This window comes from Rhinolophus ferrumequinum, chromosome 8, assembly GCF_004115265.2.
Source record: "Rhinolophus ferrumequinum isolate MPI-CBG mRhiFer1 chromosome 8, mRhiFer1_v1.p, whole genome shotgun sequence".
Taxonomy (NCBI): domain Eukaryota; kingdom Metazoa; phylum Chordata; class Mammalia; order Chiroptera; family Rhinolophidae; genus Rhinolophus; species Rhinolophus ferrumequinum.
In genome coordinates, this window is record NC_046291.1 from 16,596,844 (window position 1) to 16,618,961 (window position 22,118).

General features: G+C 40.5%; 1 protein-coding gene and 1 long non-coding RNA gene across 2 annotated transcripts in view; both read right to left on the minus strand.

The window, feature by feature from the left end:
• LOC117025889 (sterol 26-hydroxylase, mitochondrial) overlaps positions 1-12,270 on the minus strand; it is a 30,663-nt gene extending 18,393 nt beyond the window's left edge. Inside the window, exon 1 of the mRNA XM_033112238.1 lies at positions 11,483-12,270. Coding sequence (XP_032968129.1) covers positions 11,483-11,752 — 270 coding nt within the window. The 5' untranslated portion in view covers positions 11,753-12,270. The remainder of the gene's footprint in view (positions 1-11,482) is intronic.
• Positions 12,271-16,812: 4,542 nt separating this feature from the next.
• On the minus strand, positions 16,813-21,651 carry LOC117026043 (uncharacterized). The gene is made up of 3 exons (XR_004423690.1): positions 20,646-21,651; positions 18,827-18,864; positions 16,813-17,939 (listed from the first exon to the last, which is right to left on the minus strand). It is a non-coding gene; the product is annotated as an uncharacterized LOC117026043 (long non-coding RNA).
• Between the last annotated feature and the right edge of the window lie 467 nt (positions 21,652-22,118).

Here is a 22,118-nt window from a genome sequence, read left to right on the forward strand (position 1 = left end):
CATGGATGCACCTTGCAAACATCAGGCTCAGTGAAAGAAGTCTTTCCTAACAGACCACATATTGAATGAGTCCATGTATTTGAAATGTCCATAACAGGCACATCCATGGAGACAGAAAGTAGATTAGTGGTTGCCAAGGGGCTGATAAGGGAGGTCAACGGCATCGGGAATATAGTCATTACACAGGGAGGGGCGGTGGGGGCGGCGACTGTTAAAAGAGTACAAGGTTTCTTTCTGGGGTGATGAAAATAGTCTAAAATTGACGTGGTGATGGTTGCATAATTCTGTGAATCTACTAAGAACCATTTAGTTAATTGTTCAATGGGTGAATTGTATAGTATAAACTATATCTCAATAAAACTGTTACGAGAAAAAAAGAAGAACATTAAAATCCTCCAAAATCTCCCCCCGACACTGCCTTGCACTGTTTCATTCTCCTAAGTAGTGACCTGTTCAGTTTACTGGTAGTGGGCTCCTTCAGCAGACTGTCAGCACAGCACAACAACACTAAAACCGCACGTCAACGGCCCTGAGGACAAAAGTGAACTCACAAATACCAAGTACTGTTTTGCCAGTGTCAACAAATCTGTCCCTAAAAGCTGGCAGCCATCAGTGGGATAAACAGCAGAGATGCAACCGCAGGCATAGGCCACTCTTTTGCCTACCTTGGCAGATGCCAGAAAGAAGGCCCGTTCAGGGTCAAAGGTGAAGAGAAGCCCCGCGGGGACAGCCACATCTTGGTGCTGTCAAAGTGCTGTCAGAGGTTTAGCCTCAACCCCTCACACTAGTGGAATTCCCATTTCAAAGTGACAGAAGGTGCTAAGTAATTAACAGCATTCTCAGGTTTTCCTTGCTCTAAATGTTGCCTTGAATGATCTCCAAGATCAGACCATGCCAGCGGCACCACGTGGACTCCACGTGAACAAAATTACTTGTATTGTTATTATTTTAATATGAATCATTGTATTTTCATCTGAATGATTAAAGATAACATTATAAACACCCAGGTACTCACCCTCCAAAATTAACATTTGTCGTATTTGCTTCATATCTTTTTAAAAATGAAAACATTTCAGATACAAATTTCCCTTCTTATCCTATTCTTTGCCCTCCCTCCGCAAAGCAACTACTATCCTGAATTTGAAGTGTATCCTTTCTGTCAGTGTTTATGTATTTTACTACATATATGCATCCAGATAGCTTATAGAACTTTTGTGTGGTTTTTATTTTATAGAAATTGTATTCTACCGTACATACCATTCTATATTCAACTTTGTTTCTGAGTTTTATATCGATACATAAAAGGCTTGTGCATTCATTATGACTGTTGTATAGTGTCCCATTGTAAGAATATGTCACAATTTATATATTCTGTTGATGGACATTTAACAGGTTTCTGAATTTTTTATTTTACAGAGCTGCAAAAACCATGTTTGTGCATGAATGCAGCCATTACTTCAATAATTAAAGAATGTCTGTTTTCGTACAAGAAGGCAGAACTGTCGTAAGTTTCCAGATAGTTGGACACTAAGAATTTCCTTCTGATTTTGCACTCTAGATAAACAATGGGCTCAAGGTAGAGGAAGATCCAAGAATGATCCAAGAAAAGTCTTTGCCTGGGATGCCCTAGTATCCCGAGCATCCCTTTGCCTACAACATGGTCTGGGCTGGAGTAGAACAATGAGGGAATTCCAAGAACAAGGAGTGGATGATCAAAACAGATGCAGAGCTGGAAAGAGGATATAGACACAGAGGTGAACGTGAAAAGTAAGGACCCAGAGCCAGACAGAAGTACAAGAGCAAGTGCCCTCAGAAGACCTCAAAATATTATGTTGGGCCAGGAGGCACTTGGTCAGACATCTTTTCGTCTCTTATTCTCCATTCTTTTGCTGTTGAATATGCCTGGGCAGGGTGAAGCCAGAAGAAAATCTGGTGGAGGGCCATAGCACTCCTGCAACAAAAAGTGAGTCTTGCTCCTAATGCTCAACTCCAGACTCCAAAACCATTACACAGAGGCATCATTACCAATTTCTTGTGTGTCCTCCAGAGATATTCTATGGACACACAAACACATAAATGCATATATACATCACACTCTTTTTTATCCACAAATGATGGCAGATTGTATAGTTTTGCACCTCACTTTCTTCCCATCTCTTGGCAAGCGTTTTTATATTGAAACATACAGATCTGCCCTTATTCTTTTTAATGGTTACATAAAATTCCATTATATAAATGTATTATAATTGATTCAATTAGTCTTCTACTAGGACATGAGAGCCATTCTAATCTTTCCCTATCAGAAATATTGCTACCTTGAATAAGCTGGAGTATCTCTTTATCTGTAAGATAAAAATTCTGGTAGTACAGTTGATAAATTAGTATGATTCACTTTTTTTGACCGTAACACTTAGTTTCTAATTTCCCATCCCTGAGGCTTACAGGCAGTACACCTAATTCTGCTCTAGCCTCAAGGCTACAATGTCTGCCAGATGAGACTCAAAAACACTTAGCCAAGTCAGGGTAACTGGAGAATAATCTCTGGAAGGCTTGATGGTAATGTGAGTACTCGGTAAGAAAACCCACCTAATCAATGGTATTTGCCAAACTGAAGAAAGAATGTATTAACAGAATATGAGCGGCCACTACAAAATCCAGAAGAGAGGAGCCAAACAGCAAGAATTTGGCAGCATTTATCTCTCAAGAGAGAGACACTTAATCTAATGGACAAGCACCAGAGAAGCATTTTCAACCAGGTTTCTCCAAAGCCTGGATGAAATTTCCTCCCATACAATTATATTCCTTAAGTTCTGGGGTCCCTGCACACCAGCCGTCCACTAAGGTAGTTACTGATTTCTCTCCCCAGGTACCTATATCCTAGGAAGAGGATGAGGTGGATTAAAGATAGCCACAGATTCTCGACACCACCTTCATTAAGAGATGAGGTCTACCTCTTCTCTTTCAGAATCTGGGTGGGCTCTGTAATAGCTTTGATGGCTAGAATACTGTGAAAAAGATGCTGTGCCAGTTTCCAGGCCTGGGCCTTAAGTAACGCACAACATCCACTTTCTGTCTCTTGGAACATTCACTCTGGGGGAAGCTGTCACTTCTGGAAGAAGTCTATCCAGAGACCACCAGGCTGTGAGGAAGCCCAAGAGAGCCACATGGAGAGAGCAACAGAGATACTCAGCTGTTCTGGCCAAACCAGCGTAGGCACTAAACATGCAATTAAAGGAGCCATCTTGGAAATTCCGGGCCTGGCAGAGGTGACATGGAGAAAAACTGAGGAAGCCAGCCAAAAGCCAGCCCCAAGGCCCTGACGTGTGGCCCCAGTTGAGCCAGCCTAGCAATGTTCAGCTATTTGAACTGAAACCCCACTCCACTGTGAAGCAGAGAAGAGCCACTTCTGATGAGCACAGCCCAAATTCTTGACCCACAAAATTATAAATATAACACAATGTTGTTTTAAGCCACTATGTTTTGGGTTAGTTTGTTATGCAGAAATAGATATAACTAGAATAGGGAGTTTCCATGTGATGGAATATTATGATCCCTGGGAGGACTACCTTCTTCAGCAAAGACACACATGGGCACTCCAGTCTCTGTGGGTTTGGCCAGTGTGGGTCAGTCCCCAATAGTCTCTCCACATGGAATGTGCTAACAACATTTAGTTTCTGAACTTGGAAAGCTAACACCTGAAGGGTTAGGTTTCATCAATCTGCCCCCCTCCCTCACTGTCTCTTTTTCCCTCTATCTTCTGTCAAACAACCCAGATGAGGGAGTTGAGAAGAGTCTCACGAAGAAGGTTACCACCAGATATAGCCGCTGCTCGGTGCCATTCACAGCCCTTTGGCTGGTATGTGGCATGTATTCACTTATCAAACAGTACTGACACCTGCTCTGTGCCCAGGGCTGTGCCTGTCACTGGGGAGGGCACAGAGGTGGGAGAGACACATCACAGCTTCTAAGCCATGTAAACAGAAGATGATAAGAAACATGTGCCCCTAAATATATAAAGCAAATCTTAAGAGACACAAAGGGAGAAACAGATGGCCAAACAATGATAGTAGGCGACTTTAATACCCCACTTTCACGAATGACTAGATCACCCAGGCAGAAAATCAATAAGGAAACATTGGCCTAAAAGAACACATTAGACCAGATGGACTTAACAGATAGAGATAGACAGATAGAGATAATCTATAGATCTAGATCTATATATATTGAACATTCGCAAAGCAACAGAATACACATTCCTCTCATGGGCACATGGAATATTCTCCATGACAGATCATAAATAAATTGAAGAAGACTGAAAATCTTAACAAGCATCTATTCCCCCCACGATGTTATGAAACTAGACATCAATTATAAGAAGAAAACTGGAAAATTCACAATATGTGGAGATGAAACAACATGCTACTGAACAACCACTTGGTCAAAGAAGAAATTAAAAGAGACATCAAAACAATACCTAAAGACAAATGAAAATGGAAATACAACAGACCAACACTTAAAGGGAGGAGCGCTTGGGAAAAGGAGGCTGGGGTCTCAAATGTGCACGTGAGGAGTTGAAAGCTGATTCCGCAGGCACTGTGAGATTCCTGATCAGGGGAGCAGTAGAACCAAACGTGCCTTTAGGGACGCTGACACAACAGTAGCGCATGAGGAGACCGTAGGGCAGATGGCGCAGCAAGGGAGACCAAGAAGGAGGGAGTGCCCAGCCACCATTCCTTCCGAGGGACACGACGGAGCTGTGCATGCTGCCAGCAGGCTGTGAAAAAGCAAGGTGGCTGACCTGGTCGTGGAGCTGCTGGAGCTGCTGGAGCTGGAAACGATATCCTCTGCGTTGTGCAGAAAAAAGCCTGCCAGGTTCAGAAGGTCACGGATCATCTGGCCTTTGATGCTGATGTCCAGTGGAGAGTTGAAATGGAGGCTTTGGGGAAAGGATGCAAAGAGGGGTAAAAGCCAAAACTTATGGGATGCAGCAAAGCAGTCTTACGAGGAAAGTTCATAGCAGTAAGTGCCTACATTAAGACACAAGAATGATTTCAAATAAACAACCCAACTTTATATATCAAGGAACTAGACAAAAGGAGAACTAACCCAAAAGTTAGCACAAGGAAAGAAATAACGGAGATCAAAGTGAAAACAATTGAAATTGAGAATGAAAAGACAATAGAAAAGATCGATGAAACTAGGAGCTGTATTTTTTTTTAAAAAAAGATAAACAAAATCTACACACCTTTAGTTAGATTCACCAAGAAAAAAAGATAAGAGGACTCTTATAAATAAAATCAGAGATGAAAGAGATGTTACAACTGGTATCACAGAAACACAAAGGAGCATCAGAGACTATTACAAACAAGTACACATCAACAAACTGGGCGACCTCCAAGAAATGGGTAAATTCATAGAAATATACAAACTACCAAGACTGAATAATGAAGAAGAGAAAATCTGAACAGACCAATTACTAGGAAGGAGATTTAAGCAGTAATCAAAAACCTCCCAATAAACAAAAGCTGAGGGCCAGATGGCTTCACTGGTGAACTCTACCAAACATTTAAAGAAGGATTAATATCAATCCTTCTCAAATTCTTCCAAAAAGTAGAAGAGGAGGGAACACTTCCAAACTCATTTTACAAGGCAAGCATTTTCCTGATACTAAAACCAAACAAGGACACTACTAGAAAAACACAACAAAAAATTACAGGCCAGTATTCCTGACAAACGTAGATGCGAAAATCCTCAACAAAATATTAGCAAACCAAATTCAGCAATACATTAAAAGGATCCTATACCATGGTCAAGTGGGATTTATTCCAGGGATGTCAGGATAGTTGAACATTTGCAAATCATCAATCAATGTTATACAACACATTAACAAAATGAAGGATAAAAATCACACGATCATCTCAATAAAAAGCATTTGACAAAGTTCAACATGCATTTATGATAAAACTCTCATAAAAGCGGCTATAGAGGGAGCCTACCTCAACATAATAAAGGCCATATATGACAAACCCCCACCTAACATCACAGTCTACAATGAAAAGCTGAAGCCTTTCCTCAAAGATCAGGAACAAAACAAGGGTGCCAACTCTCACCACTTTTATTCAACATAGTATTGGAAATCCTAGCCAGAACAATTAGGCAAGAAAAAGAAATGGATGGCATCCAAATCAGAAAGGAAATAGTAAAACTGTCACTATTTGCAGATGACATGATATTATATATAGAAAACTCTAAAGATTCCACCAAAAAAACTATTAAAAGAAATGAATTCAGTAAAGTTGCAGGATATAAAATCAATATGTAAAAATCAGTTGTGTTTCTATACACTAATAATGATATATCACAAAGAGTAATTGAGAAAACAATCACATTTACAATTGCATAAAAGAATAAAATATCTAGGAGTAAATTTAACCAAGGAGGTGAAACACCTGTGCACTGAAAACTATGACATTGAAGAAAAAGATTGAAGAAAACACAAATAAAAGGAAAGTTATTCCATGTTGATGGGTTGGAAGAATTAATATGATTAAAATGTTCATACTGCCCAAAGCAACCTACAGATTCAATGCAAACCCTATTAAAATGCCAATGGCATTTTTCACAGAACTAGAACAAACAATTCTAAAATTTGTATGGAACTACAAAAGACGCTGAATAGCCACAGCAATCTTGAGAAAGAAGAACAAAGCTGGAAGCATCATGCTTCCTTATTTTAAACTATATCACAAAGCTATAGTAATCAAAACAGCATGGTATTGGCATAAAAACAGACACAGAGATCAATGGAGCAGAATAGAGAACCCAAAAATAAACCCAGGCATATATGGTCAATTAATTTACAACAAAGGAACCAAGAACAGACAATGGGTAAAGCACAGTCTCTTCAATACATGGTGTTGGGAAAACTGGACAGCCACATGCAAAAGAACCACTAGCATATACCATACACAAAAATTAACTCAAAATGGATTAAAGACTTGAACATAAGACCTGAAACCATAAAACTTCTAGAAGAAAACAGAGGTGGTAAGCTTCTTGATATCATTCTTGGCTATGATTTTTTTGGATTTGACACCAAAAGCAAGGGCAACAAAAGCAAAAATAAAAAAGTGGGACCACATCAAACTGAAAAGCTTCTACACAGCAAAAGAAACCATCAACAAAGTGAAAAGGCAACCTACTGAATGGGAATGGGAGAAAATATTTGCAAATCAAATATCTGACAAGGATTAATGTCCAAAATACATAAAGTACTCATATAACTCAATAGCAAAAAAAAAAAAAAAAACCTGATTAAAAAAGGGCAGAGGATCTGAATAGACATTTCCTCAATGATACACAGATGGCCAACAGGTACATGAAAAGGTGCTCAATATCACTGATCATCAGAGAAGCGCAAATCAAAACCATGAGAAGGTATCACCTCACACCTGTTAGAATGGCCATCATCAAAAAGACAAGAAATAAGAAGTGTTGACAAGGGAGTGGAGAAAAGGGAACCTTATGCACTGTTGGTGGGACTAAATTGGTATAGTCTCTATGGAAAACAGTATGGTAGTTCCCTCAAAAATTAAAAATAGAACTACGATATGATCCAGCAACCTACTTCTGGGTATGTATTCAAAGAAAAGAAAAGCACTAACTAGAAAAGATATATGCACTCCCATGTTCAATGCAGCATTGTTCACAACAGCCAAGACATGGAAGTAACCTAAGTGTCCATCAACAGATGACTGGATAAAGAAAATGTCATATATATATATATGTATATGTATATGTATATGTGTATATATATATATGTGTGTGTGTGTATGTATGTGTGTGTGTATATATATATATATAGTGATCACACAATACAGTGAATATTTAAATAAAAAAATTTGTTACAGTAAAAGACACATGGCCATTAATCCTCCTCAAAATACTCCCCCTCGCTTTGAACACACTTATCCCATCATTCTTGCCACTTTCTGAAGCAGTTCTGGAAGTCCTCTTTCGTGAGCGTTTTTACTTCATCCTCCATCATGACAACGCTCTGTGTCACACATCGCTTCTGGTATATGGCAATTTCTGTCAAATAAAAACATTACAGTGCGTCCTCATCCACCTTATTCACCATATTTAGCACTGTGCGACTTATGGCTCTTCCCCAAAGTCAAAATGACCATGAAAGGTAAACATTTTGAATCAATCCAGGACATCGAGGCAGCCACGACAGCGCAACTAAAGACATGAACGAAGACTTCTAGAACTCTTTCAGAAAGTGGCAAGAACTATGGGATAAGTGTGTTTGAAGCGAGAGGGAGTATTTTGAGGGGGATTAATGGCAATGTGTCTTTTACTGTAATAAATTTTTAAAATTTAAACATTCACCGTATTGTTTGATCATTATATATATATATATATATATATATATATGCACAATGGAATATTATTCAGCCGTAAAAATAAGGAAACCTTGCCCTTTACAACCACATGGATTGACCTTGAGAGCATTATGCTAATTGAAATAAACTACACAGATAAAGACAAAAACCAAATGATCTCACTTCTATGTGGAATCTAAAAACAAAACAAACAAACAAATAAAACTGAACTCAGATACATAGAACAGAATCATAGTTACCAGAGGCAGGGGGTGGGTGGTAGGCAAAATGAGTGAAGATGGTCAAAAGGTACAAAATTCCAGTTATAAAATAAATAAGTCCTGGGGATGTAATGTACAGCATGGTGACTATAATTAATCATACTGTATTATATATTTGAAAGATGCTAAGAGAGATCTTAAAAGTTCTATCACAAGTGAAACAATTTGTAACTATGAAAAAAAAAAGAAACATGATACATGAAACGACAAGTATGTGCATAGGGCATTAGGGAGGGGCCACCAATCCAGGCAGTCCACAAATAGCTACGGATTAGATAGCTGATCTCATCATTCATAGGGTTGACATCTCTGAAAGATATCAATTTAGTATCTATTTGCGTATATAAATTTAACATATATTCACATGTAATTTTTCCAGCTCTCTTGACATTATTTTGGTTAGGAAAGAGAAGGGAACTGGCATTTATGGGCCAGCATGATTTTCACATGTCCCAATTCCCACTCTACCCTTTTAAGTCCCACAATGCTTCCCTCAGCTGATTTGATTATTTTTATGTGGGACATGCCGCTTTGGACAACTGAGTATGCAGGGAGCATTACGGTCAGCTGCCCTTATATCAATGCCACTCCTCCCTTTGTGCAGTAGCCACTTGGTTTGGGGAAGGGGGGTGCCAACCCCAGCCTTAAGGGTGAGCCTGCATGGGACTAAGCTAATTAGAATATGCCTGTGGCCACGATGATGGGTTCAGGAACAGACACTTAACCCAGGCCAGTCAACTAACTTCCACAAGACAGCAGAGCCGAGCGAACTGCAGAAAAACAAAACTGTAGCTTTGATGAGCTCATGACTCTCTAGAGCAAACTAGACCCAAAGGGCACTAACAATTAGACTTTTTGGTTATATGAACCAATAAAGCTGCTTTATAGTTTAAGCCAGTGTGAGTGGCAACCAAATGAGTCTGAACTGATAAAAAGTGGGTCACTGGAATGCATCCTCTTCCTCAGTGGGGGTATTAACAGGGTTTCAAAGATGTGTAGCACTCCACCCTTTAGTAACATCCCAGCAACACGTAGTGGGTGGGAAGGGTAACAGATTTCCCATGGGACAGCCCAGGTTCACGTGACTCCAGATCTTTGCGATATAAGGGCTGGGTCAGGGGGCTCTCCTAAATCCTAGCCTTGGCCTCTCCTTTAAAGGCCACATAGTCTTGGCTTTCTCCTGCTTCTTCCTCCCCATCCTAGGGCCATCTAAAATTTCTTTGGTAGTTACTGCTCTAGAGAAAATCTTGAGCAAAACCTTCCAGTAAACTCCTCCTGAGAAATGATGAGAAATCCTGAGTCCCCACCCTTGGAGCATTCACGGGGCCTCTGAAATTTCTACAGGTCAAATCAAGCGGAGGAAGTTTACAGGATTCTGGTTTCTTAGCTTACTTAGCATCTTAGAGCTGAGCCCATAGGGAGTAATTTTTGTAACCATCTCTGGGTGCCTTGGGATCTGTCCACCCAGTCTTGGAAACATGAGCTCAACAGGGAGTTCCAGGGGATACGGCGTCCATCTGGGCAGGTGAAGAGAAACTGTGGTCAGTTTAGACCTTCCAACCCTCAGTCATTTTCTCCCTCATCCTCAACTCCCACTCCAGCTTTCTCTGGAGGGTGGCGCAGACACTGCCACACCTGAGCCTTCATCACCTGCGGCCCTCTCGCCCTGTCCTGTCCAATCTATCCTACTGCATACATCAGAACTTGGAGAGTGTCCCTTGGAAGCCATCTTCACTCCATGGCTGCTCAAGAGCCCATCATGGCCCCTCCGAGGAGCCGGGGTTCCTGGTCTGGCCTTCAAAGCTCTCCTCAAAGTCCCAGCCGCTCCTTCTTCTGGACTACTGCCAGCACAGCCACTGGTAACCAGTCTGTTCACCAGCGCAGGCCAGGACTTGGAAAAAAGGATGACCAAATAGGAGATGGACTGACTCCATAAAAGAAGCCACAAGGCCACAGGCAGGTGTCTACACGAGCTGAACAGGACTGTGAGGACATTGTATAGGGTCACCAGGAGTTGGCGCCAACTCAGTGGCATGTCACACACACCTCCCTCTTTCCCAAAGGCGTATGTAAACCCTGTGAGGCTGTTGGCCTCATCTCACTGAATCCCAACACTTGGAAAAATGTCTGGGACACAGTGAGTGCATTCACTTGCTTCATTTCCTAAAACCTCTCCAATTTCACCAACGCTGGGTTTTCCAGTCTCTGTCCATTGACGGTGGGCTATCATCCATTCATCCCTGCCCCATCAGTGTTCCACTGGATAAACCCTGCTCACTGGAAATTGATTTCTTAATAACAAAAATCTACCTTTTCCTTAATGTCTATGATTTTGCCTTTACTTCCTGAGAAGTGACACCTTTTTTCCCGTAAGAGAATACTTACCTTGCTAATTGCTAAACCTCTTTAATCCTCCCGAAGCCATTTCCTTTGTAAGAAGTCTACGGTAGCCAATAACACCACAGAAGTAAATAGTGGTTTCATAACATCTGGCAGTTTACACATGTGCCATTCTGTTACCCCCTCTCAAGCTCTGTTCACTTTAAACCTAGCCTCCCAAGTCACCTCCTCCCTGACGCCCTCCTGATTCTTACCACTCCTCAATCTGCTCATTTCAGTTCAAAGGGCTGTGCCTACCCGTTGCACACAACCCCTACAGATTTCCAGTTTATGACCATAGCCCCAGTCGGTCCCGAGCTAAGTTCCCACGTTCTTCACTTTTTGTCCATCATCTCCCCACCCCCAGCTTCTCTGACCCGGCGTTCACCCCCATTCTCCAGTCGCGAGACATCCCCGACCCCCAAGCTCGATTACCTGGAGCTGGTGCAGGTGCAGGACGTAACCTTGCACTAACAGCTGGAATAAGAAGCGCAGCTGCCCTGGTCCGGGAAGGTCTTCCAGGCTCCGCAGCCTCCGGTCGCCAGGCCCGGTTCCGGGAGCCTCGGCGGCCTCGGCCGCCGGGAGGGCGCTGGGGATGGAGGCCTTGGCTCTGGCCGCGTGTGGGCCGAGGCCAAGACGGGTCGCCCGCGTCCCCAGCAGCGCCCACCGCAGCCTCGCGCAGCCCAGCGCGGCCATGCGATCCATATAGCTCGCGCAGCTGAGCCTTTGGATCCGGGGAGCAGAGCCTGGAACCCGCCCAGAGATAGATCAGGAAGGGCGGGTTCAAGGGCTCCGGGAGCCCGGGGTGGGCCGGGCGAAGGACTGCCAGGCCCTTCACTGTTCTTTTTCCTCGCGGTCGTTAATCCTTCCAAACAGGACCTACGGACACACAGAAGCCACCTTCCAACTGTTTGACTCCCGGCCGGGGAACGGAGCAGCCAACGCAAAGGCAGAAGATGCACAAGAGAACTTAGGGGGACCCAGAGAGCTCTGACGATGGCCGCCTCTTCCGCGACGCCCCACCTCGCACTTCCGAGAGCTTGGTCCGAACTCTGGGCAAAAAAGTTCTCGGAAGTCCAGGAGGGTTCCAAGGCCAGGAGGCCCCACCCAGTGAGACCAGCCCTCGCTTGACCTGCGGGTTCGCCACCCCAGGAATCCGCTGCTGAGATTAAACTGGCCGCAGGTTTTTCCTAACGCTTCCCCCACCCCACACCGGAGCCTGAGTGCTGAGAGAAGAGGGAGAGAAACAAAACAAAACAAAACAAAACCAAAACCAAAACAAAAGGCCCAGTGTCCAAGGTCATCTGATTCCTGGAGGGGGAAGCCAAACAAATTTAAATATCAGCGTTTTCTAATGCAATTCCACCAGCTTCCCCTCCCCCTCCCCACCCTCCCACCGCCCCAGTCCCAAGTATGCGAAGGCAGGACTTTTCAAACTGCAAGTTGAGACCAGATTTAGTAAGTGCAACCAAAATTTTTTTTTAATAAGATGAAAAAGAATAAAATAGTACAGAAAATATTGCAAGAAGTAAAAGAAAATATTGCAAGAATTATTTCATGAATTCTTTTTTTCATGTATATATTCAAAGTATACTTTTCAAAAAGTTAAAAACATGACTCACACAAATATAAAATAAACACAGGGTCAAAATTTATTCAACCCATTAATGACAGAACCAGCAGGACAGTAAAGCTTGTTTTAAGAGCATTGGAAGAATTTGGTTATTTATAGGCAGCCAGAGCAGAGAAAGGGCATATTAAGTTCAAAGAAACAACAATTAGACTGACAGCTGATACCAATAGGTGTGGATTTCTTTTTACTTATCCTGTTAGGGGTCATAGAGTTTCTTGAATCTGTGACTGAATGTCTTTCATCAGTTTGGGGAGCTTTCCAGACATTATCTGTTCAAACATTGCTTACACCCCATTCCTGTTTCTTCTCTCCTTGCAGGACTTCGAATTATATATACATCGAATTATATATATACCTATATATGTATCCTTCTTGTCTCTTACTTTCTCTTTTGTATTTTTTATCCCTTGGTTTCTTCTAGCTTATTAATGCTCTATTCAGCTTTGTCTAATCTGCTGTTAAATCTATCCATTGAATTCTTAATTTCTATTATTTTATTTTCCAGTTTTCAAGTTTGATTAGTTTTTTCAAATCTATGTCCTTAATTATATTATAGTTTTATGTCAAGTTCTATCTTTAATTATCCCTTTAATTTTGTAAGCATAGTTATTTTAAGGATTATGACCAATAACTCCAATCTCTAGAACCTAGTGTCTATTGTTTCTAGTGGTTTTTGTTCATGTTGCCATAGTTCTTCCTGTGTCTGGCTACTTTTGATTGTGTGCCAGAAAATGTATTCTCTAAGTTTCTGGTGGAACTAATTTAAGGTTTAGGATGATTTCATTTTCTTCAGGGAAGATTTACTTTTGTTTTTTACAGTTGCCTGAAGGCACAAGCAATCCAGGATCATCACCCTAATTCAATTTCAGCAGTGAGATGTTTTGAAGCTCAGCTGCAGCCGTTTAGAAAGCAAGTCTATTTCCAGTCCTCAATCCTTTTGGGTGCCAACCCAAAGTTTGGTATAAGAGATCTTGGACTTCAGATTTTCACCCCCAGGTCTGTGAGGTTAAACCACTCACTTCTTATCTTTCTTCTTCTGAAAATGAGACGCACCACTGATAGGAAAGTGGTACCTGTGCCTAATTTAACCCTGGATTTCTGTCTTCTCCTGGTTCTTGTCTGCTAATTTTTTATTACCTTGTTTGTTCCCTGATGCTGATGACTTCAAGTAAATGCTTGTCATATTTTTTTCAGTTTTTCAAGTTATCCTTAGAAAGAGGATTGAGTCCAGTATTAACACAAGTGGAAATTCAATTTATACTTTTATTTTTATTTTTCCCCCTTCTGGGTTCATTTTCTTGTTTTAAATTTTTTTTAACCTTTTAAAAATTGCTTAATGAAATTTCCTAATACATGCATATAAAGCTATACGTTTTCACATGATACTATTTTGTCCATAACCTACAAGAGTCAGTAATCAGTTTCTCTCACTGTTATCTATTTCCAAATAGTTTGTAATTTCCATTTTGATTTCTTTTTTAATCTAAGGAATTAAGATCAGAAAGATAGAAAGGTGTTTTTATTTACTTGTAGTTGGAGTTTTATTTTTGGTTTTGAAAGAGAGCATTCTTTTGTTATTACTTTATAATGTTATTACATTATGGTCAGAGTGCATAGGTTCTGCATTTTAGAATTATTAAAATGTCTTTGATGGTACAGTGTTTTCTGAATGTCCCATGTGTATTTTTGAAAAATATGTATTCTGTTTATTAATTTATGAGTTTTGTTATATAAATCCTCTATAGCCTTACTTATTTTTGTCTACTTGATTGGTTAAATTTTGAGAGTTATGTTCAAGTATCACCAAAAAATGGATTTGACAAATTTTCTTGTATTTCCAACAGTTTTTGTTTTACATTTTGAAGGTCTGTTGTTAGGTTCATAAAGGTTCATGACTATTATATATTCTTGATGGAAACACCATTTATAAATGTGAAACATTAAATTGCTTTTGATTTAGTTTGTTTGATTTTATATTGTTACTCCTACTTTGTCTTTAAGCATTTGTTTGAGATATCTCTATTCATTCCTCTATTTTCAATCAGTGTGAGTTATTTTGATTTAGAAGTAGCTCTCATAAATAACATGTAGCTGGATTTGTTTCTTACCCAATAAGAGATTCTTTAAATAGCAAATGTCATTTTTATCATTTGAATGAAAGTTTAAAAATAAATTAATTAATTAAATGAAAACACAATGGATAAATTCATAAAAGAGGAATTATAAATAGCTCTTAAACATATACACAAATGTTCAACTTATAATAAAAGCAAGCAAGACAAATCAAAACTACATTAGAAACAATATTTCATCTATAATATTGGCAAAGATCAAAAGTTTGATACCACTATGTAGTTGAGGGGGCCAGGTCTGATGTCTCAATCATGGTTCAAGGGAGTACAAATTGCTACAAAGCTTTCAAAATGTAAGGTGTACTTAACCTACTTCTAGGGATTTATTTCACAAATATGCTCGCATATTTGCAAAGTCATGAATATACAAGGATATTTACTGCAGCACTGTTTGCAGAGATAAATACAATATTGGAAACAAAATGAACACCCATCAGCAGGGAACTAATGAGATAAATCATGGTTAATCCATGCATTGGAATCATTTGCAGCCTTAAAAAACAATGATACTAATAGTTTAGTGGTTACCAGAGGGTAAGGGGGAAAGAGGGAACGGGGGTGGTAGATGAGGGTAAAGGGGATCAAATAAATATACGGTGATGGAAGGAGAACTGACTCTGGGTGGTGAACACACAATGGGATTTATAGATGATGTAATACAGAATTCTTCACCTGAAATCTATGTAACTTTACTAACAATTGTCACCCCAATAAACTTTAATTAAAACAACCACAATGATACAACCCTATATGTACTGATATGCAACAATTGCCAAGATAAATAAAAAGAGCAAGATGCAGAACAGTGTTAGGGAGGCTATCATGTCTACCATAATTATGCAATTATGCCAGTCATCGCAAATGCATAGAATATCTATGGAGAGATATACAAGAAACTTATAAGAGTATCTACCTCAAGGACAAAGGTGGCAGGGACACTAAGAACTTCACAGCATGTTCATACCTCTGAGTTATGTAATATGTGTATGTAATATCCACTTCTTTTCAACTAGCCTATCCAAAAGTCACATAGCAAGGACATTTTCTTTTGAACTTTCTGAAAATTTGTTTCCCAAAGTGATGTCTGGCTGTCCATTAACTTGGTCATCAGAGCCAAGAACTTTAGTGAGAGCAATAATAATATATTAAAATAATTAAATCTTTACATACATATATATAGCACCTTACTTTTTCTTTCTTTCCTTCTTTCTTTTACATTTTTTTGGGGTGGGAGGATATCCAGAAAGAAGTATGTTGTGGGCAATGTATAATTAAAGATATCCATGAATTAAGTACGAGGAAAAATAGTGTGCATAAAAATTGGTTTGAGATGTGAGAGTAGGTAAAACTGATCTGATTATTTTAATTAACTCATATTTTGTGATTTTGAAAATTAAAATAAACAAAAAATTTCCAAAGCTCCTGAAAGTGGAAAATTTATGTTTGCATTGCTTTCAAAAGAATAAACTGTACAGAAAAACATCCCCAAAGTACAAATCACCCATAATCCCACCACTTGAAAAATGTATATAAAGTAACAAAATGAAAGACCCTGCTTTGCTTCCCCAATTACATTCCCTCAAAATGATGCACTGTTCATATTTTAGTGCATATTCTTCCAGACCTTGTCCTATATTAATATAAACATTTTTTTACTGTAGGTGAAAAATATTATATTGATACTTTAATGTGAATTCCTTTAAATATTATGAAGGCTCAGGTTTTTTGTTTTTGTCTTTTTAAATATGCTTATTAAACATTTCTCTTTCTTCCATGAAGTCTTTAGTCATATCATTTGGTTTTTTTTATTTTATTGCACTGTTTGTCTTTTCTTATTGTTTTGTTGGTGTTCTTTTTCTATTTAGGGAGATTAACCTTTGCTATATACTGGGGGTGCCAAAAAAAATGTGTACACATGACTTGTATTCATCTTTTGTTATCGGTATATATTGAGTTTTACAATTTAAATTTTCTTTTCTTAAAATGTGCATACATTTTTTTGGCACCCTCTCTATATTATAAGTATTTTCTCCTGATGGCATGTTCCCTATATCTTGACTGTATTTAGGGTATCTTTTGGAAATTCCTGTGTGGTTTGATCTGGCATTTTTTCCTTTTATAACTTCTGAGTTTCCTATCTTGCTTGCACTGCTCCAAGATTATAGGGGGAAAAAAAACTCTTATATTTTTACCTTACATTTGATAGTTTCAATTTTCACATGCTACGTTTTTTTTCAGTTAGCAATTCAATCCATCTGGACTTAATTTTTGGTTTTGGTATGACCCAGAATCTTAACATATATTCTATTTATTCCAACATCATTTATTAAACAATAGCTCAAGAGATTGCTGGGTACCGACATTCCCTATATGGGAACAGCATTCTTTAAATTACGGGACTTAGTTGATTTTCCATTTCATTCCAGGGTATTCCTTTGGTGCCATCAGCTTTCAGGAGCTGGCTCTGGGACATCCGCTGATACTGCAATGAGCAGCTGGAGCTCAGAGTCACAGTTTACCCAAGGGTGACCCTTCATCTTCACTGGAGGCCGGTAGGAGATGGGAAGAATGGACCCTTCCACCACATCCCACTCTGTGTCTTTGGTGTTCACAAGACCAACATTGCAGAAAGCATATGTTCCTTTAGCAAAAGGGTAGGACATTTCCAGAGGGGAATCACTCTCTACATAGGAGAATTGAACATGTTAAATCTCACTTCTCCCTCGGGCGGCATGAGGGTAGCCAGCTGGTGGCCTAGACCTTCATGACCCTGTACTTCAGAGGCTCCTCCAGCAGCCCTCTAACTGGGTTCTCCAGCACTGTGCTTCGTTCATTGTCCCTCTTGCATCCTCTTCTTCAGGTCTCAAAGTGGAGAAACTCCACCTTCCTTTCCTTAGGAAAATGTCACCTTTACCCGCAAGGACCCTGGTTTCTTTTCTTCAAATAAGGTTTTGAGTCCTAGTTTGGTAGTCTCGTCTAATTCCAAGGTCCCAAAGGTGTGGGGGAGTGGGGTATCCAGTTCCTGGGAGATGGTGAACGGAGAATCTCTAGCTCCTGTTTTATGGACCATATTTGTACCCATAATCATGGTGGCAAGGTTGCTGGTTTGGTTCCTCTCCTGGTTGATCTGTAAAAGTAAGCATCTCAACCTAGATAAATTACTTTTCTTCCCCTTTAGACTACACTACCTAAACCCATGCTGAAGCAAAAGTGTTTCTTCCCAACATTAACAGAATCAGTAAGTAGCGATTATTTTGCTAAAGAACAAAGCAGCTGGTTTCCCTCTTGAGTGCACTCTCTGATACCCAGGGAAAGGCACCTGCCTTCATTAAACTCTTTCATGTCAACAATTATCCTCTGATTTGGGATGGGATGGGACGGCCAATTCTTCCACACAAAGCTTCCCCAGAGGTTTGAAATATTATATACATTTTTGCTTCAATTCTAGTAAGTATTTGGATCTATTTCTGTACTCTCCATCCCAGAGGTCAAAAATCCAAATAGCTTTAAATCAAACAGACAGGACAGACCCCAGAATAGGGGAGGGGTCAGAATTGGGGTCAATTGAAGGATATGGCCTCAGGATAGCCACCACCCAACTCCGGCAAACTAGTGGTGTTGCTAGAGCTTTGGATTTTTTGAAGAGACGCCCAAACTCAGAATTTTTATGAGAAAACAGCTGAACATCTTTTAAAAAATTAATCAGGTCAAATAAAATCTGCGTGTGCTAATTTTCAGCCTCTGTTTTATTATGTTCCACTTTTCTCTCTGCCTGTTCCTGCACCAGTACGATCCTGTTTGAAATACTGTTTTTTCTAGGCTGAACTGTGCGCCCCCAAAATTTATATGTTGAAGTCCTAATGGGCAGTGCCTCAGAATGTGACTGTATTTGGAGATAGTGTCTTTAAAGAGGTAAATAAAGTAAAATGAGGTCATGTGGGCCCTGCCTGAACCAATATGAGTAAGAATAGTAAGGCCTCCTCGTAAGAAGAGATTTGGACACAGCATACTCACAGAGAAGACCAAGGAAGACACCTCAGGAGCACAGCCATCTACACGCCAAGGAGAGAGATCTTAGAAGAAACCAACCTTGCTGACACCAGGATCTCAGACTTCCAGCCTCCAGAATGGCGAGAAAATTAATTTCTGTTGTTTAAGCCACGCAGTCTGTGGTACTTGGTTATGGTCGCCCTCACAAATGAATACACTGCCTTTTCACAGAAAGATTTACTGTTCACAGCAGTCTATTGCAATACCACAGCCTCCCTGAATAGTTAAGAGGTCGTTCTTCTTCTTCACATAAGAAAAACGAAGTTCAGGTAAAGCTCAGTCAGGGGCACAGCCAGACTTTGAACCCAGGACTTCAGGTGCTGAGTTTAATGCCCTTTCCACTAGATTTGAGGTAAGAAGGGAAGGACTAGGTAGTATGAACATTCTTACTGCAGAAACGGGAAGTCAAGAGCAGCGCACTATTACCCTGATAACCAGAGGCTGGGTGATGGTCCATAAGAAGGTAGAACCCCTTGCCTGACCCTGCATAGTGACAGCTGGCTGGAACGAACAATACTCTCCAGCCCCAGTGATGAGCATCTCTGGGAGGGAGGTGGGGGTTGGGGAGAGTTGGCTCACTGTTATTCCAACCAGGGCTGCCACGCTAAGATCTCTAAGGACAACTTCAAGGGCATGTGCTGGCCTTCTGAATCTGATAGACTCCTGTTTGGAATTCCATTTTGTATCAGAATGTTATCCTCAGTAAATTTAGGGATACCTGAGGCTGTATAACAAAAAATTTGTCTGGTCTTTGTCCTAGGTTCTTAAGACGGAGCTTCTAACTCCTAAAATTTCCCAAGTGATGGGAGTGTCTTTGTTATTCATGGTGGATCCCTAGACAGTTTCAGAGTGGGGGCTGGTCAGGCTGGAAAGACTCGTCACATGATTAGAGGGGTGGGGCTTCCAGCCAGGTGATTCCAGCCCAACTTCTGGGAAGGGGAGGGAGGCAAGAGATTGCGTTCAATCACGTGGCCAATGCTTCTATCAATCCTGCCTATGTAATGAAACTCCAGTAAAAACTCCGGACACCAAAGCTCAGCTGAGTCTCCTGTTTGGTGACTACATCAATATGTTGGGGAGATGATGCATCCTGATTCCATGGGGAAAGGACATGGAAGCTCCTCCATGATCAAGACCCTCCTAGACTCATCCTATGGTCCCTTCTCTTGGCTTGTCCTGATTCAGATACTTTATAATAAAATTGTAATTGTAAATATAGAGCTTTCTTGAGTTCTGTAAGTCATTCTAGTGAACCATCGAGCCTGAGGGGGTTGTGGGAACCCTGATTTTGTAGTCAGTTGGTCAAAAGTACAGGTGGCCTGGGAAGCCCCAAACTGGATCAGAAGCAAGGGCAGGCTTATTGCAGGCTGTGCTCTTAACCTGTGAGTTTTCACTAACCCTCAGTGGTTAGTGTGAGAACTACACTTAGCCTTTCCTTTCCCTGGGGTTAGGTCTCATTTTGAGGGATTACATTATACCCAATAAATGTAAGGGTCCCAACCTGGTCCTCAGCTGCTACTGGCCCATGCTGCCATTACCTGAAACATCCTCATTTCTGCCTGGCTCCTCCTGTACCCCTATTCCGGCAAAGGGCTCTCACTTTCTTTTCTCTCTCCCTCCCTCCTTCCCTCCTTCTCTCTCTTCCACATCCTTCTTGGGTTTCTGGGAGCATCTGGCTCTTCCAGAACTCAGGGCAAGGATAACTTTGAGGTCATTTCAGGCCTATCTGCCTACATATCTCAGATGTCCCCATACAGGGCATGAAAGAAACTCTGGGACTTACCTTCCAGGCAGCAGGAATAGGTATTTTCTGTTCTCAGATTCTCAAAATAATTGGTAGAGGAGAAGTGCAGGATACGTGCTCTGATGTCAGGAACACATATCAGCCTAGAAAGAGGAGGAAGAAGGGAAGGGAGGAGAAAGAATGAACATTTGAGGGTTTACTATGTACCAGGCACTGTTCTGAGCACTTTCTTAATATTAATTCATTTGATTTCTGCATCAACTTTAAAAGTTAGTAATATCTTAGAAAACAGAAGGATAGAGATTAAATATAATTGCCCAAGTCAGATAGCTAGTAAAGTCAGAGCCAGAATTCAGAAACTGGGAGCCCGTGGTTATGGATGCTCCAGAACGACTTCCTCTTGCTAGACCTGTGTCATGCCTCCCCTTCTACTACCTAAGGTAACTCTTCCACTCTTCAGGACAGGAAATTCTGGCTCTCAGTAATCAAAACTTTTTTGTAAACATTTCATTATATAGCTGAAATTCAATTTTTACAAAGCAAATCATTGACTACTTTGCTCTCTGCTATGTCAGTCTCTCCCTAAAGGGAAGAGATGAAACACTTTTACTACTCCTTCCTTAATGAGGGAAAGGCCACTGAATTAAAAGGGAGCATCTAGAGGTGTTGTTATACTTTGACACTTGAATGGGGCTCCCTATCTGAAACCAAAGAATTTATTGAAACGATGGAGTATGTTACAGTGATAAGAGTGTGGGTTTTATTAAAATGCTAACAATGTTCCAGTAAGAAGAAACAAAAACAAGTTACAAAACCATTTCAACAGTTGATCTCTTTCTCCCCACTCCCCTCAAATGTTTACAATATTAAAGAACATAGGCTATACAGATATACAGTCATACAGACATAGATTCCAGTCCTTGCTTTGTTACTTCTGAGCTATGAGACATTGGGCACATTATATAACCTCTTGAATAAGTCTCAGTTGTCAACTATTAAATAAGAATAATTACCCAAGTCATATGAGGTCGGACAATTAAGTTTGTGAACTTGTTGCAACAATGTTGCTAACCTTTTTTTGATATCAGAAGGATTATGCATTATGAGTTTGTACCAACTGGACAAACAGTTAACTAAGTTAATTATTTGGAAGTGCTGAAAAGGCTGTGTGAAAAACACAACCTGAACTTTTTGCCAACAATTTATGGCTCTTGCATCACGACAATGCACCAGCTCACATGGCACTGGCTGTGAGGGAATTTTTGGCCGGTAAACAAATAATTGTATTGGAACACCCTCCCTACTCACCTGATCTGGCCCCCAATGACTTCTTTCTTTACCCAAAAAGAAAGGAAATATTGAAAGGAAAACATTTTGAAGACATTCAGGACATCAGGGGAATATGACGACAGTTCTGATGGCCATTCCAGAAAAAGAGTTCCAAAATTGCTTTAAAGGGTGGACGAGGCACTGGTGTCAGTGCATAGCTTCCCACGGGGAGCACTTCAGAAG